General features: G+C 47.0%; 1 protein-coding gene across 1 annotated transcript in view; it reads right to left on the bottom strand.

The window, feature by feature from the left end:
- Window positions 1-22,540, bottom strand: part of ANKRD13A (ankyrin repeat domain 13A) — a 43,021-nt gene extending 20,481 nt beyond the window's left edge. The window contains exons 1-6 of the mRNA XM_044674081.1: window positions 22,344-22,540; window positions 10,463-10,595; window positions 9,595-9,719; window positions 4,096-4,141; window positions 2,397-2,540; window positions 1,215-1,404 (exon numbers count right to left, since the gene is read on the bottom strand). Coding sequence (XP_044530016.1) covers window positions 1,215-1,404; window positions 2,397-2,540; window positions 4,096-4,141; window positions 9,595-9,719; window positions 10,463-10,595; window positions 22,344-22,442 — 737 coding nt within the window. The 5' untranslated portion in view covers window positions 22,443-22,540. The remainder of the gene's footprint in view (window positions 1-1,214; window positions 1,405-2,396; window positions 2,541-4,095; window positions 4,142-9,594; window positions 9,720-10,462; window positions 10,596-22,343) is intronic.
- Between the last annotated feature and the right edge of the window lie 1,231 nt (window positions 22,541-23,771).

Raw genomic sequence — 23,771 nt, 5'->3', positions numbered from 1 at the left:
AAGAGAATGGAGACCAATACGGGGATAGCTACTGCTGACGAGACAAGAATGAAGCAACTCATTTTCCTGAACAAAGGGAACCCAGTGCAACAGGAGGAGAGGAAGACAAGGTTTCCCTGGCTCTTCCAATCAGCTATCTGAGCCCAGAGCCTTCCACAAGGGTCACTCAGGGAAAGCCAGGATGCTAGAATAGAAAAACTAGATATGGGACCAGCAGACCCAGGTTCCAAACCAGACTCCCTGCGTGACCAAGGACAAGTCATTTTACCGTTCTCGGTATTTTTCACACATGTAAGAGAACAGGCTTGGACTACATGACCCCTAAGGTCCCTTCCAGCTCTAAACTTGCTGTGATCTTCGGAAACCTCCCAGTTTGCTCAACCTTCTATAATGTAAAAAATCTTTATGGAATAAAAGTAGAAGAGTTAAGAAAAAGCATTAAAAAGAGAGAGAAAATGGTACAAACAATCTGAATAGATTCAAAGCTGCTTTCATTCTCATCTTAAACTGCCACTGACTGTGCCACTCTGCTTTCCAGCGAAATGGGTGGGATGTCCTAAGCAAACCAAGAGGACTCTCCTGAACTCCCTTGACTGAGTTCTCTCCTAGAAATACTCAGGCTAAAGTGCATAGGAGAAATCATCGTTGAGGCCCATCTTTTATGCGACTCTCCTAGATTAATGAAAGAAACCCAGAAGTCAATCAGCAGTAGTTATTTTGGGAAACTGAGGCACAGGAGACTCAAAAAACCAACTCCCAGAGACTAACTCTAGCACGATAAGGCTGGCGAAAAGAACCCCACACCTGTCTGTACTGAAATGGTACTGGATTAATAATTACATTCAACACCATTTTGACACAATGCAGAAGACACCACTCACGTGTGGCCCAGGCTGCAGGTGGGGAAGGTCTCTAAGATTTCAAATGTACCCGGATCTCACAAAGACCCGTCAGAAGGGGCACATAAAAGCAGACAGCGACACACTTTCCTCAAAAGACTTCTCACTCATGAACTATAAAAAATCAGGTGCCACCCTGGGTGTCATCTGTGATTTACACTTTGTTAGAGTCAAGGTTGGCTTAAAACCCACCGATATTCATCATGTCAAATTATAAATACCCCCCTACAGTCATCATTTTCAGTAATGCCTAAGTGGCACTTTAGGGGAGCAGTAAAGGGATTAGTCATTAAACTACAGAGCTTAAATTAATACCTTTCAAAAGCAATATTTCTAGTCTCAAGGCTGGTATTAATGACCGGAGATGTGAGGCGTCTTTCTACTTCCCTCCCTTTAGGCTTCATGGAATCCAAAGTGAGGCGTTCCATCTCTTGAGAGAGATCGAAGTGTTCGGTTGTGACGACTTTGTCATCATGGTTAACTTCCATCAATTCGGCCCAGCTATCTATTGACATGAGACAGAAGGATAACTAAGTGTGACAGAAAGAAGAAAACCCCACTAGATATTAAGATTCATTTTCCTTCAATTGGCTCCTCCCAGATCCCACTTTATAAGATGAAACCATTCAGTTTTAAATTACCCTAACACTGGTTAGTGGGTGGCTCAGTGGATTGAGAGCCAGGCCTAGAGACGGGAGGTTCTAGGTTCAAATCTGGCCTCAGACACTTCCCAGCTGTGTGACCCTGGGCAAGTCACTTAACCCCCATTGCCCAGCCCTTTCCACTTGTCTGCCTTGGAGCCAATACACAGTATTGATTCTAAGAGGTAAGATAAGGGTTTATTTTTTAAAAAATTATAAAAAATAAAAAAATAATAAATTACCCCAACACAGATTCTCTTTGACTGGCTTCCCCTTGTGCTGGACAAGCTTTTGAGCCACCTTAGCACTACAGAATCAGGGGAAGTAAATGCAGATGATTGCATAGAGTCCAACCCCCTCACAGGAGCAGGAAATTCCTTTAAAAAACTGTGCTTGGAGTGAATATCCAAATCACCTTTCAGTCGGATCTTTAAAAAGATGCTTAAAATCAAGTACTAAGTTTCCAGTGGCTTTGGATGGTCTTGATCTTCCTCTCTCCAAAACTGAGGATCAGAGATTAAGTGAGCCTCCCACACTAGGCGTCATGCTAAAGCTGGGGGATGCCAAGAATCAGAAGAGACGGTTCCTACCCTCAAGAAGTACATAGTCTGATTAGAGAGACAAGCCAGATACCCAGAAAACCTAACAAACATCAGGCAATAATGAAATGGTTCTGGGGTGGTTGTTTTTTGTTTGTTTGTTTGTTTTTTTTTTTTTAACCAAAAATCAATCTGAGAAGCGATTGTGTCACAGCAACCTGTATGTATCCAAATAAATGCAACATGACTTTAGAAGCATTTTTTCTAAGGCTTAAATGAGCCCATTTGGTGAATGAAAAAAGTATCGAGTCACTTACCCTCTCCCTTAAAAATAAAACTACGCCTTCCTCTTATCCAGCTCATGTTTTCAAAGCCCAATAATGTGATATCAACTCGGAGTTTGGCCCCACTTTTCCAAATGCGACAGACATCATTGGGACATATCCTAGAAACCAATGGCACTGCAAAAGAGAATATTCCCAACTAATAAAACCCATCAAAGACAAAAGGAAAACACCTAAATGGCAAGAAATCTTGATTTGAATAGTAAAGGAGGAGAAATATAGTGTCCATGCAGTAGAACCAGAAGTTTGGGGGAGGCACACGTCATCTTCAGTCTGGGGAAGACCAATCCCCCAATCAGTATTTATATTTATCAGGCTCCCACCACATGCATGGCACAGTGCAATGGCTGGGGAAACAAATGGTCAAAAGAGATCTCTCTCTCTCTCTCTCTCTCTCTCTCTCTCACACACACACACACACACACACACACACAGAGGAATCTTGAGGGAGAAGGTGAACTGCTAGTAGTTGAGAGGTCTGGGGGCTAGAAAAGGCCTCATGTGGGACATACCACTACAGAGGTTTAAGGAAGCTAAGGATTCTGAAAGGTGTCCAGGAAAGGGAAACACATGCAAGCAAGGAGGGGAGGGGGGGGTGAAGAGAAGGGAGGAAATGAGCATTTATTAAGTGCCTACTATATGTGTTATATACTATATATACTATAAGTGTTATAACAAATATGTCACTTGATCTTCACACCCACCCCAGAAGGTAGGTGACATTATTATCGCCACCTTACAGGGAAGGAAACTGAGGCAAACAGAGGTTACAGGATTTGCCCAGGATCACACAGCTGGTAGGTACTTGAGGCTGCACTGAACTCGGGTACCATCCCGGGGCTTCTGGGCAGGCCACTCTGGCTGGCCCAAAGGGTGTGCAAGGGGGAATGATAGATTATCAAAGTCTGGAAAAGCAGGCTGAGACAGATTGTAAAGGGAGTGAAGCGCCCAGAAGGGACGCTCCATGACAGACTGCGCCCTCTTGCTTACAGCTCTTTGGGATGAGGCAGAGCTGGCTCTACACTGCCTCAAAGGAGCTCTCCATGGGTCGCTCTCCTACCACTTACCCTGATCACATTTCCTGCCTTCTTACAGTCAGGATACAAGGTTATGTTCCATCCTTCCTGCCTGCCTGAGTGTCCTGGCCATCCACTTCCAGCCAGTCCAAACCTTCCCACAAAGTTCACTGCGTCAGACAGTAAAGGCTTCTTATTAAATCTGTGTTTTTCCAGGTTTCCCAAGTTCTCCCAATCAGTGGACACGAGGGGTTACTCACATTGTAAAAATGTTGTTTGCTTTGTGAAAGGATATGATGTGATCCCATGAATAGCTCCTACTATTTTTAAGGGTTTACAAATCATTAGCACATGAGGAGGCAGAAGGGCCAGGGGGCTAAAGAGGTCAGAGAAACAAAGCTACGGAGTTAGGAGATAATTAGAAATAGGAAAAAGCATCTCTGAATAACAATGATCAAATATTTAGAAAAACTTGTCTTTATTAATGATTTACTTTTAAAAATCCACCTTACCTACAATTTGGGAGAAGCATCTCTTTCCTAAAGCAAAGTTATTCCAGCATGCAGCTATTTTCCTAGCTCCAGCAATAAGTTTCAGAGGCTGGGCTTAAATTTGGACAAAGACTAATAATAAATTCAAACCATGTAGCCACTTACCCCAACTAGTGAATTCCCATTTCATCTGTACATAAAAATCAGGTGCCTGGCGGAGACAAACAAAAATTCCAAATTCATCACAAATCAGGCTCATTAACGTACAGTTATAATTACCGACCAAATATCAGTATAATTATTATTGATTATGAGAAAATATGAGTCTAATTCAATTCCCAGACCCAAGATAAAGCCACAAAAATCATTTACGTTTTTAGCTCCTACAAATAATGTGAAAACGTTGTTTGTTTTATTTAAAAATCTCACATTAAGGAATGAACTTAGATATATACGACTTTTATCACTATGACCAGGTGGGATTTATACCAGGAATGCAAGGCTGGTTTAATATTAGGAAAACCATCCATATAATTGACCATATCAATAACCAAACTAACAGAAATCACATGATTATCTCAATAGATGCAGAAAAAGCCTTCAACAAAATACAACACCCTTTCCTATTCAAAACACTAGAAAGCACCGGAATAAATGGGCCTTTCCATAAAATGGTAAGTCGTATCTACCTAAAACTATTAGCAAGTCTCATCTGCAATGGGGATAAGCCTTCCCAAGAAGATCAGGGGTGAAGCCAGGATGTCCATTATCACCACTATTAATTAATATTTTATTGGCAATTAGAGAAGAAAAAGAAATTGAAGGAGTTAAAGTAGGCAATGGGGAAACCACACTATCACTCTTTGGAGGTGATATGATGATATACTTAAGAGAATCAAAAAAAAACTAGTTGAAATAATTAATAACTTAAGTAAAGTTGCAGGATACAAGATAAACTCACTTTATAAACGATCAGTATTTCTAAAAATTCCAACGAAATTCAGCAGCAAGAGTTAGAAAGAGAAATGCTCATTTAAAATAATTCTAGACAATATAAAATACCTGGGAATCTACAAACACAGGAATTATATGAATACAATTACAAAACGCTTTTCACACAAATATAAGATCTAAACAACTGGAAAAATATTAATTGCTCATGGGTAGGCCGAGCTAATAGAATAAAAATGACACTTCTACCTAAATTAATTTACTTACTCAATGCCACACCAATCAAACAACCAAAAAAGTATTTTATAGAACTAGCAAAAATAATAACAAAACTCATCTGAAAGAACAAAAGATCAAGAATATCAAGGGAAAACAATGAAAAAAAAATGTGAAGGATGGTGGTCTAGCAGTACCAGATCTCAAACTGTACTATAAAATAGTCATTATCAAAACAATCTGGCACTGGCTAAGAAAGAGAAGGGTGGATCAATGGAATAGATTAGGGATAAATGACCTTAGCAATATACTATTTGATAAACCCAAAGCTTTTGGGATAAGAACTCACTATTTGAGGAAAACTTGAAAACAGAATGGCAGAAACTAGGTAGAGACCAATATCCTCCATATACCTTATATACCAAGATAAGGTCAAAGAGGGTATATGATTTAGACATGAAAGGTGATAGCATTAATAAACTGGGGGAACACAGAATAGTTTTACCTGGCAGATTTATGGAGAAAGGAAGAATTTACAAACCAAAAAAGAGAGAGAGAGAATGCTGTAATTCTTAAAATGAATAATTTTGACTACATTAAATTTAAAAGGGGTTTATACAAACAAAATCAATGTAACCAAGATTAAAAGATAAACAATAAACTGAGGAAAAATTTTATAACATTTCTCTGAAAAAGGTCTCATTAAAAAGCTGTCGTACAAACAAAACCAATGCAACCAAAATTAGAAGGGAAACAACAAATTGGGAAAAAATTTTTATAACAAAAACCTCTGACAAAGGTCTAATTACTCAAATATATAAGGAGCTAAATCAATTGTATAAAAAAAAAATCAAGCCATTCCCCAATTGATAAATGGGCAAGGAACATGAATAGGCAATTTTCAGATAAAGAAATCAAAACTATGAATAAGAACATGAAAAAGTGTTCTAAATCTCTTATAATTAGAGAAATGCAAATCAAAACAACTCTGAGGTACCACCTCACACCTAGCAGATTATCTAACATGACAGCAAAGGAAAGTAATAAATGTTGGAGATGTGGCAAAACAGGGACATTAATGCATTGCTGGTAGAGTTATGAATGGATCCAACCATTCTGGATGGCATTTGGAACCATGCCCAAAGGACTTTAAAAGACTGCCTGCCCTTTGATCCAGCCACATCATTCCTGGGTTTATACCCTAAAGAGAAAATAAGGAAAAAGACTTGTACAAAAATATTTAGAGCCACACTTTGTGGTGGCAAAAAATTAGAAAAAAAGGGAATGCCCTTCGATGGGGGAATGGCTGAACAAATTGTGGTATCTGCTGGTGATGGAATATTATTGTGCTCAAAGGAATGATAAACTGGAGGAATTCCATGTGAACTGGAAAGACCTTGAGGAATTGATGCAGAGTGAAAGGAACAGAACCAGGAGAACTTTATACACAGAGCCGGATACACTGTGATACAATCGAATGTAATGAACTTCTCTACTAGCAGTAATGAAATGATCCAGGACATTTCTGAAGGACTTAGGAGAAAGAATGCTGTCCATGTCCAGAGAAAGAACTGAGGGGACAGAAACACAGAAGAAAAACAATTGCTTGATCACATGGGTCGATGGGGATATGATTGGGGATGCAGACTCTAATCGATCACCCTAGTGTAAATATCAATAATATGGAAATAGGTTCTGATCAATGACACATGTAAAACCCAGTGGAATTGTGCATCAGCTATAGGAGGGGGAAGGGGGGGAAGGGAAAGAACAAGAATCATGTAACCAGGGAAAATTTTTCTTAATTAAATAAAATTAAAAATAAAATTAAAATCCCATAAAGAAAAAAAAGGTCTCATTTCTCAAATCTATAAAGAACATCAAATTTTAAGAATACAAGCCATTCCCCAATTGACAAATGATCAAAGGATAGGGATAGTTTTCAGATGAAGAAATCAAAGCTATCAAAAATCATATGAAAAAATGTTCTAAATCTCTCTTGATTAGAGAAATGCAAATTAAAACAACTCTGAGGTACCACCTCACACCTATCAGACTGGCCAATATGACAGTAAAGGAAATGATAAATGTTGGAGGGGACAGAGCAAAATTGAGACACTGATGCATTGCTGGTGGAGTTGTGAACTGATCCAACCATTCTGGAGGGCAATTTGGAACTGACCAAAAGGCAATACTGTGCATACCCTTTGATCCTGTAATACTACTACAAGCTTTGTATACCAAAGATTAGAAAAGGGGGGAGGTCCTACTTGTACAGAAATATTTAGAGCTGCTCTTTTGTGGTGGCAAATAATTGAAAATTGAGGGATGCCTATCCATTGGGCAATAGTTGATTAAACTGTGGTGATGGAATGTGATTAAACTGTGGTGATGGAATACTATTGTGCTATAAGAAATGATACACAAGATGATTTCAGAAAGCTGGAAAGACCTTCAAGGACTGACACAGTGAAAAAAGCAGGAACACTTGAACACTGTACACAGACACAGCAATAATATACAAAGATCAAATGTGAAAGATTCAGCTCCTCTCAGCAGTGCAACGATCTAGGACAACTCTGCGCTGTCAGAGATTAAGAACTAAGTAACTCAACATCTTCTAGCAACAGTGTTAATATTTCTCATGACAGAATGAGATTTCCCAAATGCACAGAAAGATAGATCCAAGCTGGGAAGTCAAGGAAAGGCCTGACAAAAGGACACACTCAAGCGCAGGGTTTGCAATGTCGAGGGGGCCTCTGTGACCGAACCAGAGCCAGAAAAGAAGTCGTCTCTGGGGACTCCGGCACTCCCAGGGGTCATTATTTTTTTTTTTTTTTAAATTTTAAACCCTTAACTTCTGTGTATTGACTTATAGGTGGAAGATTAGTAAGGGTAGGCAATGAGGGTCAAGTGACTTGCCCAGGGTCACACAGCTGGGAAGTGTCTGAGGCCGGATTTGAACCTAGGACCTCCTGTCTCTAGGCCTGGCTCTCCATCCACTGAGCTACCCAGCTACCCACTTCCCCCCCAGGGGTCATTCTTGAAGAACGCTGATGAAGGGGAAGCTGGACCCTCCCACGGCAGCTCATTCCACTTCTGGGCACTCTTGTCCTTAGGAAACGTTCCCTGACACACACTCCTCATGAAAGGAGGGAGGGGGCAGCTTTCGGACCAGTCCTCCTCCTCAGCCCACGGCTCCTCCTGCCCCAGAAGACAGGCACTCCGTGTGGCATCTTACCTCGACAAAGACTTGTCTGCTTGTGTAAATGGCTGTGGAAGGGGCTGAGTTACATGGCAGGACAACACAAACAGAGGCACATATATTTTCTGTTTCTTGCTGACATAATCTTGCTGACTAAAATTCTGTGATCCTGACACCCAGAGCCATCAATAAAAGAATAAATTCTGCTGCGTCTCTTCTCTTCTACTTCAGTAGGAAAGGGTGCTGTACATTTACATTTGATTTTTGCAAATAAGCATTATAATTTTTTCATTGATAGGTCAACTGTTAAGGCACTTAGGGGATAAGATCCAGGTACCTAGAAGAAACCCGTACCTTCTGTCTTAGGAAAGTAAATATCAATTCCAAGGCAGAAGAGTGGTAAGGACCAGGCAACTGGGGTTAAGGGACTTGCCCAGGGTCACACAGCTAGGAAGTATCTGAAGCCACACTTGAACCCAGGACCTCTCATCTCTAGGCCTGGTGCTCTGTCCAGTGAGCCTTCTATCTGCTACCATCTAGAAAATTAATTTATGGGGGCAACTAGCTGGCTCAGTGAATAGAGAGCCAGGCCTGGAGACGGGAGCTCAGACCTCAGACACTTCCTAGCTGTGTGACCCTGGGCAAGTCACTCAACCCTCACTGCCTAGCTCTTACCACTCTTCTACCTTGGAACCAATACATGGTATTGACTATAAGATGGAAGGTCAGGGTTAAAAAAAAAAATTAACTGATATGGAGCCTCATTCCTCTATGACATCAGAGAAATGAAAATGTTAGTCTGGGTTCTGGTTTTGAATGAGGGGCTGCTGTCTTCCCCGGCTTCCTTCCAGCCCCAATCCCCTGCTACAAGGAGCCTCTCCTGGATCCCTTAGTGCTGGGGCTTCCCTGGATATAACTTGTATGTAAACAGCCGTGTGTGTGCTGTCTCCCCCATCAGCCTGGGAGCTCATCAGGAGCCTATTAGGGGACGAGGGGCAGAGGCTTTCTTGGTATCCTCAGCACCCAGAAGGCCCTTCATCAGTGCTTGCTGCCTGGCCTTGGGACAGTGTCTAACAGGTCGGCCGTCGGGGCAGGAAGACCTGAGTTCAAGTTCAGACGATGCCAGGTAAGCTGGGCTGAGTCTAGACGAGTTTCTGACCTGCGCTGCACGCCGTCCCCATGCCAAGAAGGGGCGGCTTTCCACAAACACACATCCCGCGAGCTCGCACTGTTGTCTGGCCGGACTGTGGCCCAGGTCGAGGCTTATCCCTCATGGCCCTGATCTCACCTACCTCCAGGATCTTCTGGAGCAGCTCCGGGACCCCTTCTAGTGCCATGGACGTGTTGTGGTAGTCGCGATGCTGAAGAATGGTGTACACCATTTCAGGGTCTCCAGTGCTCACTGCTTCATGTAAGACTGAAACCCCAAAGAGCAAAGCATTAAAATGGCCACAAAGGGCAGCCCTATCTGCTTCCTCTCACCTCCGGGACTCCACTGGCGTGGGGCTCCCTCCCCTGAGGCAGATTGCCACCCCTCTGCGATTAGGCCAGTCTAGTGAGGAAACTCTGTGTCCTTGTCATCAGGCAACACCAGCTCCTGGGCCTGGCCCAGGGCCCATCCTCAGCAGCCTGCCACTGATCCCACAGAGCCTCCAATGCTTAGTGGATGGTTTACTAGAACAGCTTCTGCCTGAGGAGGGCCGATGGGAGCCAGCAGAGTTGTGGGGGGCTTCTTCCTTCCTCAGGCATGCCCCAGCCTGCACCAACCAACCATGTCTCTTCTTGGTTCCCTTTTTTGGGGGTGGCTGCCCTGGTGTGACTCAGGCAGAGCATCTGGAAAGCCCTAAAGCTGAGGACGCTCACTAATGTGCCTCAGGAGGAGCCTCCTGTCACCCATCATCTGCTCCAGCTGCTCCTTCTGTGGGGATTCACTAGAGCTTCCGTGGGGTGGCCAAGGATCAGAATTCAGACAGCTATGCTCGACCCTCACTAGCAGCAACCACTTGGGGCTCTCTTCCTTCTCCCCTGTCCCTCTGGTCCCAAGAAAGAAAAGACAGGAGTAAGCTTCCTTCCAATAAAAGAGTGATCTGGGACTGGCTTTGTGCTCAAAGAACCTGAAAGTGAAGCCTTTGGGGGGCTGTTTTTTAAGTATACGCTTGCCTGTCCATCCCTGGCGGTTCTCTTTGGTGACATCTGCTTTGTGTCGGAGCAAGACTCTGGCGGACTCCAAATGTCCCAAGGAAACGGCGAGGTGCAGTAAGGTCCGGCCTCGGGGGTCCAGGGCTTCCACATTCTGTTAAGGAACCAGAATTACTTCCAAATAAGCTGGGTGAACCCAATAGCAAGAGGCTCAATTCAAACTCAAGGATAATCTTGCATCCGTGACTGCAATGGAGGTCTGCCTACATATGCAAAGGGGCTTCGCTGGCGTTCAATCATGTCTGACCTGGAATGCGGCAGAGCTTTCTAAAAGGACAGAAACACTGAAATGGAGAACAGGAAGTACCAGATTTTAATCAAACTGAAAGTACAGAAGACAATTTTGCTATGAATATAAATGCTGGCAGCCAGCTGGACTTTCCCCAAAACCTCACTCCCCTGATTATGTGATGAGGGAGCAGCAATAAAACTAACCCAGATCGATGGATGGGGATGGATGGGCCCCAAGGACCGGGAGAGTGATTTGTGAGGTGCAGACAGGGAGGTATTTATGCAGACGTGAAAGCCAGGCCCCCAGCTTCCAAGCCCCCCCCCCCATCCTGACTCTCTTCAGGATCCTACATGTTGGGCTTTCATCTATTCCCTCCGTCATCCCTCTTCTCAGCTCTAGCTTCAGAGGGTGGACTCAGGGTCGCAATGGAGACCTCAAGGACATTACTCCAGTCCCCTCACTGGACGGAGGAGAAAAGAGGCTAAAGGAATCACTAGGCCAACTGCTTGGAAAAATGAGGCCACATGGGAAAAGGGGGTGGCAGATCCCCAGGCAAGCCTGGTGTCTCCCTCACTCACTCCATTGAGGCTCCAAACTGATCCCCATAATCCACAGCCAAGAACATGGGGAGCTAAGTCTGTCACAACTCCTGGCTCACTCTCAGGGCACCTGCCCCTTAGGATGGATCAGACTCACGTCAAGACAAGGGAAAGTAGAAGCTCATGAATTGAGAGCTGGACCTCCTGGGTCCTCTAGTCCCACATCCAATTTTCAGTTAAGGAAGCTGATGCCCAGGATCAGTGTGTGATTTGCCCAAGGTCGCCAGAGGTGGGGCTTGAACCTAGGATCTCTGACTCCAGCGTCAGAAATTGTCAGAAATGTTTCCACCGTGCCACACCATCACTGATCTAAATAATAATAATAAACATCTCTTTAGCACCTACTATGTGCCAAGCACTGTGCTCAATGCTTTATAAACATTATCTCATTTGCCCCTCACAACAAGCCTGGGAAGTGCTATTATTACCCTCATTTCACAAATGAAAAGAACAGGAAAACAGACGTTAAGCAACTTGCCCAGAATCAGACATCTAATAAGTGTTTGAGGCTGGGTTTGAACTCGGGACTTCCTGACTCCAAGCTCAGGTTTGTGTCTGCTGGGCCACCTAGCTGCCCTAAGGAGACAGCTCTTAGGGACAAAACCAGGTGGAACACACAGAAAGAAAGGAAGAGTCAACTGGACATCAGCAGCTATAAGAGGCAGTAGATGCCCAGGAGGGTTTCCCTATGGGTAAAGGGCAGAAAAACTCTAAAAAAGGAACTGATGTCAGAACATCAGAGGGTCAAGAACAGTTTGAACATCAGAAAAACTATAAAAAGGAACTTTCCTCACGGAGGTTCCCAGGCAGCCTCCCCCACCTCCAGCTCTGTCCTCTTCAGGAAAACCAGCACAATAAAGTCAGCGTCTCTTGCAACAACAGCAAAGGGCTTTGCAAACTCTCCAGTCCAATCTGAATTTCAGCTATCTTTTTGCTGCTTGCCTTCAAGCTCACTCCCCCATCTTAATTCATCAGGCTCGCTGAAGAGAGCCCCGCAAGTCCATGCAGCCTGTTCCCTCCTCTCCACTCCCCCGGCTCCAGCCTGGGCCGCCATGTCTTACAATTGCTGTCTTCACCTGTCTGAAGAGTTGCCATTTGGAGGGAGGGCTGGCCTTGTTCTGCCTGACCTCTGAGAGCAGAGATACTGGGCACAAAGCAGAAAGGGAGAAAATGACCAAAGGGAACTGTCCGAAAGCACAATGGGCTGCCCGCGGAGGTGCTCTCTCTCCTTGCTTAAAGTCTTCACCCAGGGAAGGTCAACTGTAAAGGGCCTGAAGGATCCATACAGTGAGGTCCCTTCCAGTGCTGACACTGTGCTTCTCACCTAAGATTACTTAGGAATAATCTCCTAACAGGGCTCTCCTCCCTCTAATCTGTCCTCTGCACACTGGTGCTGGATTTCTCTCCCTAAAGTTCAATCATCAGCTCCTACTTTGTCACTGTCCAGACTTGTCACAAGATTTTCTACCTGGAAGCATTTGCTCAAACTGTTCTGGCATCTTTTCCACTCGTTTCTGTCCAATCCTAATCGCGGTTCAAGGCTCGACTCCATTCTTAGCTCTGTGAAGCCCTCCCTGACTCTTCCAGCTCAATCTCTCACATTCGAACAAGGAAGAAAACTGCAAAATGGTGCTAACAACTGGCAAGGGGTGGGGAGGAAGGGCATCGCCTTGTCCTGAAGAAAAGAAGCCCCTCTTAGACTGCAGATACTCTCTAACTAAGCTGCAGGTCATCTAAAGAGGAGATCCTTGTCCGAAGGCCCCGCAAATGAACATGCCACATACAAGAGGGGCTGAACCTCATCCATCTCATAAATTCTCCTCCGAGGGACAAGGACCGGTCTTCCAAGCTGGGAAGAGCTGGCTGGGGCTCCTTCATATTTCAAAGCCCCCAGGACTAGACGGCTCCTGCTGACGCACCGGCCTCTTTTACAGAAGATGAGGAGGTATTGGAGATATTCTAAACCTACAAAGAATCCAAATTAAGCCAGCACATGCATAAAGGCAGATGAGCAGGATGCATTGAATGCAGAAGGGAAGAGTCTATTTCTGGCCCTTGCTCTGCCTATCTCCCCACCCTGGATCAGCTGGCCATCCTTATCACTCAGATGCTTTTGTGGGAGATGCCAATTTGGGATAATGAAGCTATCCTCGGGGCCTCAGTAGAGCTTCCATTCTCACTTCCCACACAAAAAGGCCTCAGTTCAAATTTCATTACAGTTAACAGACAAGTTCAGAGACTTCCATGGTGACACATTACTCCAGGACACAAGGGCATCCCTTATTTAACTTTAAAGTAGTCGCTACCCAGCAGTGCACCAAGGAGAGAAACTCCAAGGCCCAGAGTAGGGGATCTTCAAATCCATCCATGCAGCTAAATCAGCCTTCCCTATTCCTGGTTTCAGCCTCAGGCTAGGCAAAAAAAGGATTCCTCTTCCTAAAGAAATTGAGGGGGGTTGGGGGGACTGGGGGGGCAGCTGGGTAGCTCAGTGGATTGAGAGTCAGGCCTAGAGACGGGAGGTCCTGGGTTCAAATCCGGCCTCTTCCCAGCTGTGTGACCCTGGGCAAGTCACTTGACCCCCATTGCCCACCCTTACCACTCTTCCACCTAGGAGCCAATACACAGAAGTTAAGGGTTTTAAAAAAAAAAAAAAAACAAAGAAATTGGGGGAGGCTAAATGAACAGAACTCTACAGTTCTCATGTGGACAATTACTTTGGTTAGCTGATCTTCTGCTGGTCAAAAGTTTCTGGCTTAGGGGTGGCTAAGTGGCTCAATGAATAGAGAGCCAGGCCTAGGGATGGAAAGAGGTTTTGGACTCAAAATCTGGCCTCAGACACTTCCTAGCTGTGTGACCCTGGGCAAGTCACTTAACCCCCATTGCCTGCCACTTACTGCTCCTCTACCTTGGAACCAATACACTGTATTGATTCTAAGACTGAAAGTAAGGGTTTAAAAACAAAAAAGTTCTTCACTTTCTCCTTCTTACACAATGGTCCCCTGAGGAAGTCTGTGGCCACCAGGCGACAGAGGTTTTCACAGGCTCTAAAATCATAAGCGATTTCCTTGGGACATCCAGGAACAACACGGGGGGAGAACAGGGGTCTTCTCATCTTTGGGGCAAAGGCCGCTGGAATACACCAGCCCAAACCAGCTAAAAGTGAATTCAAAGGAAGCAAAAATGTCCCTGTTGGTGGCTGGAAAATGTCACTCTCTGCCAACAGCTATGGGGGAAGAGCTCAAAGATTTCCATTTGTTTCCAAAACAAATTGTGGAACATCATGGCATCTCCCCGAAATGCCAACAGGGCCCAAACAAAAGCTAAATGACAGGGAGGTCATTTCTCGTTCACCATCAGCTCATAGCAATGGCCAGAAAACCAGTGGCTTCAATTAGAGACTGATTCAAGGCCACATGGAGAGCCGCGGATGGTCACAACAGCCGAGGACTTTGGCCACTTTCTCTTTCTGCTAAATGCTGAGTGCTTAAAATAATCTCCCCCTGGGAGATAAATTGTTCAGAGGAAACAGGGCCAAAATCTCTGGGTTCGAGTTGGCACACGGAAGTTCAAAAAGGCATTTAAAAATCCCCTTCAGCTAAGCTAGAGAAGCTTTTACTCTTTCTGTACTTTGTTCCTGGAACAAAGTAAAATCCTTTCAGCCACCAACACATTTGGGGATATTCCCACTCGCGTGACGGAAGAAGTGAAAGGAGGGAGAGCAGAGACTCTGGCACCCGGGGCGTCCCAATCCAATGTCCAGGCCTGCTGTGAGGCTGCCTATTAACCTTCAGGCCAAAAAGCCATCGGCCCGAAGCACCCATCTCTGAGGAAGCTCCCGTGACGTTTCATAATGCTGCTTCTTCCCAAGCAGGATCGATTTAGGCTCACCGATCCCTAGTCGTATGACTACGGCTGGAACCCGGGCCGGGTTAGGGCCTTCGGAATGTCCACAGGAGAGGGACGTCTATTTCTTTATTTCTCTCCCAAATCATTTTTATTGCTATTCAGTCGTTTCAGTCATATCTGACTCTTTGTGACCCCCTCGGGGATTTTCCTGGCCCAGCTGTGTGACCCTGGGCAAGTCATTTAGCCCCCACTGCCTACTACTTACTGCTCTTCTGCCTTGGAACCAGCACTCAGTATTTTCTCTAAGACTGAAGGTAAGGGTTTAAAAAACAAAAAAGCTCTTGACTTTCTCCTTCTTACACAATGGCCCCCGGAGGAGGTCTGCGGTCACCAGACGATTTCCTTGGGACGTCCAGAAACAGCACAGGGGGAGAACGGGGGTCTTCTCATCTCTGGGGCAAAGGCCGCTGGAATACAGCCACCCAAACCAGCTAAAAGTGAACTCAAAGGAAGCACAAACATCCCTATTGGTGGCTGGAAGATGTTACTCTCTGACAATAGCTACTGGAGAAGACATCTTGGAGCAGTTCATCACTTCCTTCTCCAGCTATACGTATGAGGAAACTGAGACAAACAGGGTTCAGTGACTTGCCCAGGGTCATACAGTTAAGAGTCTGAGGCCAGATATGAACCCAGGAAAATGAGTCTTCCTGCCTCCAGGCCTGACCTGGGCCCCACCTCGCTGCCCCTAGAGCTGGTTTATACCCACAATATAATCTGGCAAACATGTAGCACGTTGTGACAAGCGTCGGGATTGGAGTTAATGGGGCTGCTCTGATAACTCAGCTGGGCCGCTTACTACGTGTGACCTTGAACAAGACACAGACACCGTCTCCTCTGGGTGGCACAGTGGGCTGGGAGTCTGCAGGACCCGAGTTAAAATCCAGCCTTAAACCCTTCCTGGCTGTGTGACTCTGGGCAAGTCACTTCCCATGTCTCTTCCTGGTTTCTCCCCTGTAAAACAGGGATTCTACCAGCGCTCGCCTCCCCGGGTTACAAAGCACGTAGCATGGTGCCCGGCCCACAGCAGGGGCTTCATAAAGCTGTGCTTCCTTCCTAGTTCAATTCCTTCCTTTTTCAAATTGGGAAACTGAGACACCAAGAGGTTCAACGACTCACTGGAGATCACACAAGTCAGAAGGGAGGCAGAACTTGAACTGTAAAAAGCCGGCTCCGTGGAACCCTTTGTCTCGGAGGATCCAGACAGAAGGGCCCCCCCGAGATCCTCTCACCAGCCCTCTCAGTCCAGGCGAGGAGAAGCCCAGGGAGGTAAAGGCCTGGCCGAGCCCCTGGGCAGGGTGGAGCGAGCCGGATTCCTGCGTCCCCCCTGCTGAGTAGTGAGCCGGGAGGCCCCTCCAGGTCTAACGGGAGCTGCTGTCCCTGAGGGTGGGCGCTCCGGAGACCCCCGGAAAAAGGCAGCCCGGATGCTGCTGGCTGGGCTTCCCAGGCTAGGCACTAAGGCCGGGCTGAGGAGCAGAGCAGCAGGGGCTCGTTCCTGCCCACCGAGTGGCACCCCCGATCGGCCCTGTTACCTCTCGGCCCAGGCTCGAGGGAAGTGGTGAGAGACAAGCTCTGCCCAGGAAAAGGATCGAACTCTAAATCAAGAAAGTGAGCGGCACCAACCCAAAACTACCGTAAACGAGCCGTCACTAAGCCTGAAACAGGCAGCTGGCTGACTCAGTGGATAGAGCACTGGGCCTAGAGTCAGGACGACCTGCGTTCTGATCCAGCCTCACGCTAGCAACGTGACCCTGGGCAAGTCACTTAACTTCTGATTGCCCAACGAAAAGGATCCACTGGAGAAGGAGAAGGCGAACCATGACAGCATCCCTGCTGAGAAAACCCCATGGCCAGCGACGGTCTCCGGGGTCCCAAGGAGTCGGATACAGCTGCCCACCACCAAACCCTAAACCAATGGATGAGGAGACCGTGGCCTCCCTCGTGCCTCTCACCGGGGTACACACCCGGGGTCGGAAGAAGCCTCCAGAGCCCCTTCCCCACAACAAGGAGTGGCCCAGCCTGGGCCAAAGGACCCCCACAAACCCCAAGCCTCCAGCCACCTCTCCCCTGGGCCCCCCTGGTGCTCCTGGCTGCGCCCCCAGGCCAAGCCGAATCCCTCCCCACCCCGCCCTCCACACCGGCCCTCTTGGAACAGTGAGAACAAGCCGACGTCCACCTGCCCCCCTCTCTCCTCGTCTTCTCTTGTCTAAGCCCAGCATCCCCAGTTTTAGCATGTCCTGATCAAAGCTGCATTCCCAAGCGGGTATCCTCTCTGACCCACCTCCTGCCTCCACGCCAGGCCTCTGGGCAACAAGACCAGAGGAGGGTCCCCTCGGGGGGCAGGCAGCGGAGGAAGGCAGAAAGGCGGTTTACAGAATGGCCGAGTGACAGAACTTGCAGTTCAGAGATTAGTCCCCAGGCAGGGCCGCGACATCTCCCCCACTGGCCTGTGCCGGGCTCCTGGAGGGCAGGCCCTCTCCCCCTCCTTTCTTCTACGCCCACCCTTAGCACAATGCCTGGCCAAGGACAGGCACCTGAATGGGGCTCAGTGCCTGTCTGCCTGCAAAACAGATTCACACAAGGAAAATAATACAAAATAATTCATTTTTTGGATTGGGGTATGTATGTTTTTTTTAATTACCTTCCCTCTTAGAGTCAATACTACGTATTGGTTCTAAGTTAGAAGAGTGGTAAGGGCTAGGCAATGGAGGTTAAGTGACTTGTCCAGGGTCACACAGGAAGGAAGTGTCTTGAGACCACATTTGAACCCAGAACCTCCCCTCTCCAAGTCTGGCTCTCTATCCTTGGGCCACCTAGCCGCACTGCATTGTACAGTTTTAATTCTATGACCACATGGATGACTGTTTGGGGTCAAGGTGTACCAAGGACTTTTAGGGAACAGATTCATTTTATTACTATCCATTGAAAGGAAATAAAATGACTTTTCAGCTAAACTATTTTTTCCATTACAAATTAAGACCCAGCTCATTCCTCTCATTTGTAATTTAACAAAGAACTATACAAGGCATCTTAATTCCACTCTTTACCCTTTACACTCTTGGGAAGATACCTGCTTACTTCCAAATGCAAGAACTAAACTCTCTCCAAGTTATAACTGAATTTAGAACTTATTCCCTAAGCTCCCAGGCCCCAGGGATAGACCCAAGGACAAAATGAACCGAAAGAGCCCCTTTTCTCAGAACATTTCCATTCTGGGCAGTGGGGAGGAGGCAAAACCTACCCAGATGAGTAGCTACCGAGCACAGCAATCTGATCTTATGACAGACTGAAAAAGAAATGCAAACAGGACAGAAAAAAGACTTGTTTCAGTCAATGGTCCTTAACTGTTCTGCCTTGTGTGTGCAAATGTACACTCTTTAAATGCAAAAAAAGTGCATACAACATCATATCTAATCATTTTAAGTGAGAGGAAGAGAGACTACTAAGGGGGAACTGGGGCATAAAAGGTCACAGGAGATGGCATCTGAACAGGGCTCAAAAGAAGAAGCAAGAGGCAGTGGTGAAGAACAAGTATGAAGACATGAGGGGCCCGTGTTTCCCTCTCTTCCAAGCAGGTCTTAGATCTGTGGCTACTTACTTTCTGTGTGTGTGTACGTGGACATGGAGATGGACAGACAGACACACGCCCATCACAGACCCCATCTCTCTCTCTCTCTCTCTCTTCTCTCTCTCTCTTCTCTCTCTCTCTCTCTCTCTCTCTTTCTCTCTCTCTCACACACACACACACACACCCATCACAGACCACCTACTCCTCCCATCTCTGTCGTTCTCGTTCTCTCTCTCTCTCTCTCTCTCTCTCTCTCTCCTCTCCCCCTCTCCGCCCTACACACATACACATGCCCATCATAGACCCCATCTCTTTCTCTCTCACACACATACACATTTACACATGCGCACACACACGCACTCACATACATACACACACACACACACACACACGAATCAAAAATAACATGCTGGGGGCAGCTGGGTGGCTCAGTGGATGGAAGGTCCTGGGTTCAATATCTGACCTCAGACACTTCCCAGCTGAGTGACCCTGGGCAAGTCACTTGACCCCCATTGCCTACCCTTACCACTCTTCTGCTTCGGAGTCAATACACAGTATTGACTCCAAGATGGAAGGTGAGGGTTTAAAAAATTAGAAAAAAATAGCATGCTGCTGAATGCTCCCACTATTTAACCCAGACAGGACCTCACTAACAGAACATGTATGACTCCTAGTTAACCAATCAAAAAGACATCAATGTTCACTGACATTCAGCCCTAGCAATAAAGCCAAGCCCAGGAGGATGAACTGTTAGGTGGGAAATGGGGAGGTGAACGGCCAGTCCCAGTCCGGGACTAGTGAATCATTTGGACGGGGACATGTCAAAGCATCTCCTCAACTGTTCTGCCTAATTAAAAGGGATGAACCTTACAAAGAAACTCAACCAGTCTGGGCAGAGAAGATCCATGAAACAAGTACCAACCTTTGTTCCTAGGGGAAGGCTCCTGGTTTTCAATGGGTGTCTGAGTGTTTTTGCAATGGGCTGTCTTAGGATAACTGCAGCAGGCAGCCTGCTGGCAAGGGTGAATGCCCATGCTTGGCAGTAACTTTTCACTCAACTGGGTGATGCTTAGGCTGCGGATTTTTTTCTGCCAACCAAATGAAAATCAATTGTGCTTCTCCACTAAATTTTCCTGATGACCTTAGGGCTACTTGGGAGCCAAGGGATAACCTGTACCTATATTAAGACGCTAGCTTTCCGAGGCTATGGTCAGATGTCCAATTCTGGTCTGAACTGCTCACTCCTAGCGCATGGATGGTGCCAGGCTGTAACTTGGACACACAATGCAACAACAAACATTCATTAATAGTCACTGATGGACAGCCTAGTATAGTATACAGAAGACTGGTTCCAAGCTCCAAGAATTACTGGCTGTGTGACCAAAGCAAAGTCAACTTACGTCTCTGAGCCCCACTTAAAAGGGGATAATAATCCTGCCCTCTCTAGCTCACACAGGGTCATTGAGAAGAAAGTGCTAACCAAATATGGTTTCTTATCATTTCTCAAGCTAGACACTGGAGGAGACAAAAAGCTAAGAGTCAGGACCTGACCTCAAAGCAGTCAAGTAAAGGGATAAGCCAGCTGATGGACCACACAGAAAAGTATACTGCAAAAGATGCCACTCTGAGTTACATTCGAGACAGAACAAAGCCCAATGTGGACTCTCAAAGAGCTGCTAGGCCCCAGTTTTCTCAGTGGAAAGTGGGAAGGTTAAAATGAATGAACTAGAAGGCATTTATAAAGCAGTTACTATATGCCAAGAACACTGACAGTTCCCAAGGTCCAGAGTCACATTATCTCTGAGCTAGAAGGAGCGTGGAAGCTATCTAGTCCAGCCTCCCTCCCAGCATAGAACCTGGACTAGAAAGAAGACCTCCGGTGACCAGAAAACTAGCTCATCCCCCTCTTTGGACAGCTCCCAGGGCCAGGAAGGCTGCCATAAGTAGGACCCTTCCAGCGCTAGGACTCCTCTGACCATCAGGGTCCCCCTCTGAACAGAAAGAGAGCTGGGCCATTCTTTGGGACCCCCAGGATCACAAGGCAGGTAGTATCCTGGTGCCCCACTCTCTCTCCCCCTCCATCTGATCTGTTGCCAAGGCCTGCCTCCTACGTGACATCTCTCTGGTACAAACAGGCCAAAGCCCTCACCCTTGGACTGCTGCATCAGCTGCTGCTCAGGGGTCTGCCTGTCTAAGGGCTCTCCCTACTCCAGTCCATCCTTCATTCAGCCACCAAAGAGATCTTCCTAAAGGTCAGATATGGCTATGTCACCTCCTACTCAGTAAACTCCTTCCCTCCCTATGACCTCCAAGACTAAAGACAAAATCCTGTGGATTTCATAGCCCTAATTGCCTATTCTTCACCTTGACACTCCATCTCCTGATTCTGGGCACTTTCACTGGCCATCCCTGGCTTCCTTGAGTCCCAGATAAAATCCTGTTTTCTGCAGGAAATCATTCCTAATCTCTTTTAATGCCAGTGCCTTCCTTTCCTCTGTTAATTATCTCCTATTCATCCCATCTATCCCTGCTTGGTCCATCATCTTTGGCATGCTGTCTCCCCTGTTAGACCATGAGCTCATCATGGCAAGGGATCCTCTTTTGCCTTTGGATTCTCACACAGTGGGGAGCACAGTGCCTGGCACATCAGAGGCACGGAATAAAGTCTCCTTGACTGTACTTGGCCCAGATGGCCTCTCAGTTCCCCCTGTCCACTCTCAATCAATCCCTCCCCCTCTCCACCTGGGCACATACAGGGGACTGGAGGACCTTTCTCCACTTCAAGGATACCCTTCCCCACTCCCCAGGAGAAAAAAAAAAAAAAAAAAAAAAAAAAAAAAGGGCTGTAGACAGGGTCTCCTGCAGCTCTTGACCCCAAACCACTGTGGAACCCAGTTTCACTCACCAGCCCAGGGCCCCTGAGCTCAGCTTCCTCACCTGACCCAGCTCTGGGGATCATTCTCCCTTGCATCAATGGAGTCAAGGACCCTTGCAGCTCTTGGTGCCAGGCCTGTCCTGGGCCTCAGTCCCCTCTTCCCCACTATTCATAGACTTAGGGTCCCTTGAAGCTCTTAGCCCCAGGCTCACTCTGTGACTCAAATTAACATACACACACACCCCTGCATCCACAGAATTGGGTTCCCCTGCAGCTCCTGTTCCCGGCCCCACTCTGGGGCTCAGTTTCTCCTTCAGTCAAGGGATTCAGAGTCCCCTGAAGCTCCTGACCCCGCCCCCCCCCTCATTTTCTCCCCTTCATCCTTTGACTCGGAGTACCTTAGAGCTGGAGTACTCCAGGCCCCTTCTGGGCCTCAGTATCTCCCTATTTAAGTAAACTCGGGGTCTCCTGCAGCTCCTGACCCCGGCCCCCCTCCAGCTTCATTATCCCCCCTATATTAATGGACTTGGGGTCCCCTGTAGCTTGTGATCTCGGGCCTCTCTGGACCTGTTTCCCCCCTTGCATCCATAGACTAGGGGTCCTCTGCTGCTCGCAACCCCAGGTCCCCTCTGGGCCTCAGTTTCCCCGCTCAGCCCTCTCACCTGCCCGTTCAGCGCCTTCTCCAGCTGCCGGTAGTCATTGTTCCAGACCAGGGCGTGCAGGGGGAACTGGCTGCTGGGGCCGTCGCCGCCGCAGGACATGCTGAGACCCCTCGGCCCTTGGGGGCTCCTCGCAACTCCGGCGACAGCGGGCCCGGCCCGGCCCTCGGCTCCTGGCCCTCTGCCTCCGGCCTCCGTTCTCTGGCTCCCGGCCCTCGGCCCCTGGCCCTCGGCTCCGCTAGCCCGCTGCCTCCAGCCGCCCCCGGCCCCCGGCCCCCAGCTCGGCCGCTCACCGCCTCCCTCGCCTCCGCCCCGACGCCGGCGCGCTCCGCCCGCGACTTCTCCGCCCGAACTGTCCCAAACAGGGAAGGGCTGAGCCAAACTATCCAGGGCCGGCCGGGGGTGGGGGGGAGACGCTACCTGCAGCTGCACAGAACGGGAACCTCCCGAGGTGCTCTGGCACCCGAAGGTGAGCTTAGAAGACGGCAAACTGCATCTTGGGCGGCTAGCCCCCGACTCAGGGCGCCGAGGCTGGAAACCCAAACTCGGCTTCCCGCGAGCTTCCAGACCCCCCCTGCCCCGAGCGCCCCTGTTAGTCTAGTCCACAACTCGGGCTTTTCCATTGGCTCGGCATCGAAGGGGGTGGAGAGAAGGAAATGGGTAAAACCATTCAAGCAACTTTGGCCCCGCCTCAGCGCCTGATGCCCCAGCAGCCATATTGGGCAAGGGCGGATTCTTTTGTGATTGGCTAAGAGCCTCTTTGCGTACCCACAAGGGGAAATTTTTAAATTAAAAGGGGAAGTCACTTCTAGAACTGGGTTAGGGATGGGGATGGTTACTCAGCCCGGAAGTCAGTCAATATCACTTAATAATCAATCATTGAAATGTTTTAAGCACCTACTGTGTGCCAGGCACTGCACTAAACACTGGGTATGTGAAAAGAGGCGAGAAGACTGTCCCTGACCTCGAGGAGCTTACAATCTAATGGTAGACAACATGCAAACAAATATATATGTAAAATGTGTATATATTACATTACACATACAAAATATTCATATTAGTATGTTTATATTACATTATACATATTTAAGCGTGTAATCTAATATTTATAATTTTGTTATATTGTATATAATTATATTAATATAGTATGGATTGATATAGTGTGTTATATAATATTACATAGAATATACTATATAGGATAGTATATTTAACATATAACAATCTATACCATATTATTTATATGTATAAACACTATAAAAATTATATATGTAAACAATATTTTTAAATTATATATACACATATGTATATATCTATAAAAACACTGTAAAGATCCAATTCTTTTTTGAAGAGGACCCGTGATACTGACCATAATTGGATTTAAGTGAGGCAGAATTGCCCAAAGTCATCAGCCTCTCTCTTCCAGAGTCATGG

Source organism: Gracilinanus agilis, chromosome 1 (genome assembly GCF_016433145.1).
Source record: "Gracilinanus agilis isolate LMUSP501 chromosome 1, AgileGrace, whole genome shotgun sequence".
NCBI lineage: Eukaryota > Metazoa > Chordata > Mammalia > Didelphimorphia > Didelphidae > Gracilinanus > Gracilinanus agilis.
Note: the sequence above shows the minus strand (reverse complement) of the source record. Positions and strands in the feature narration are given on the sequence as shown.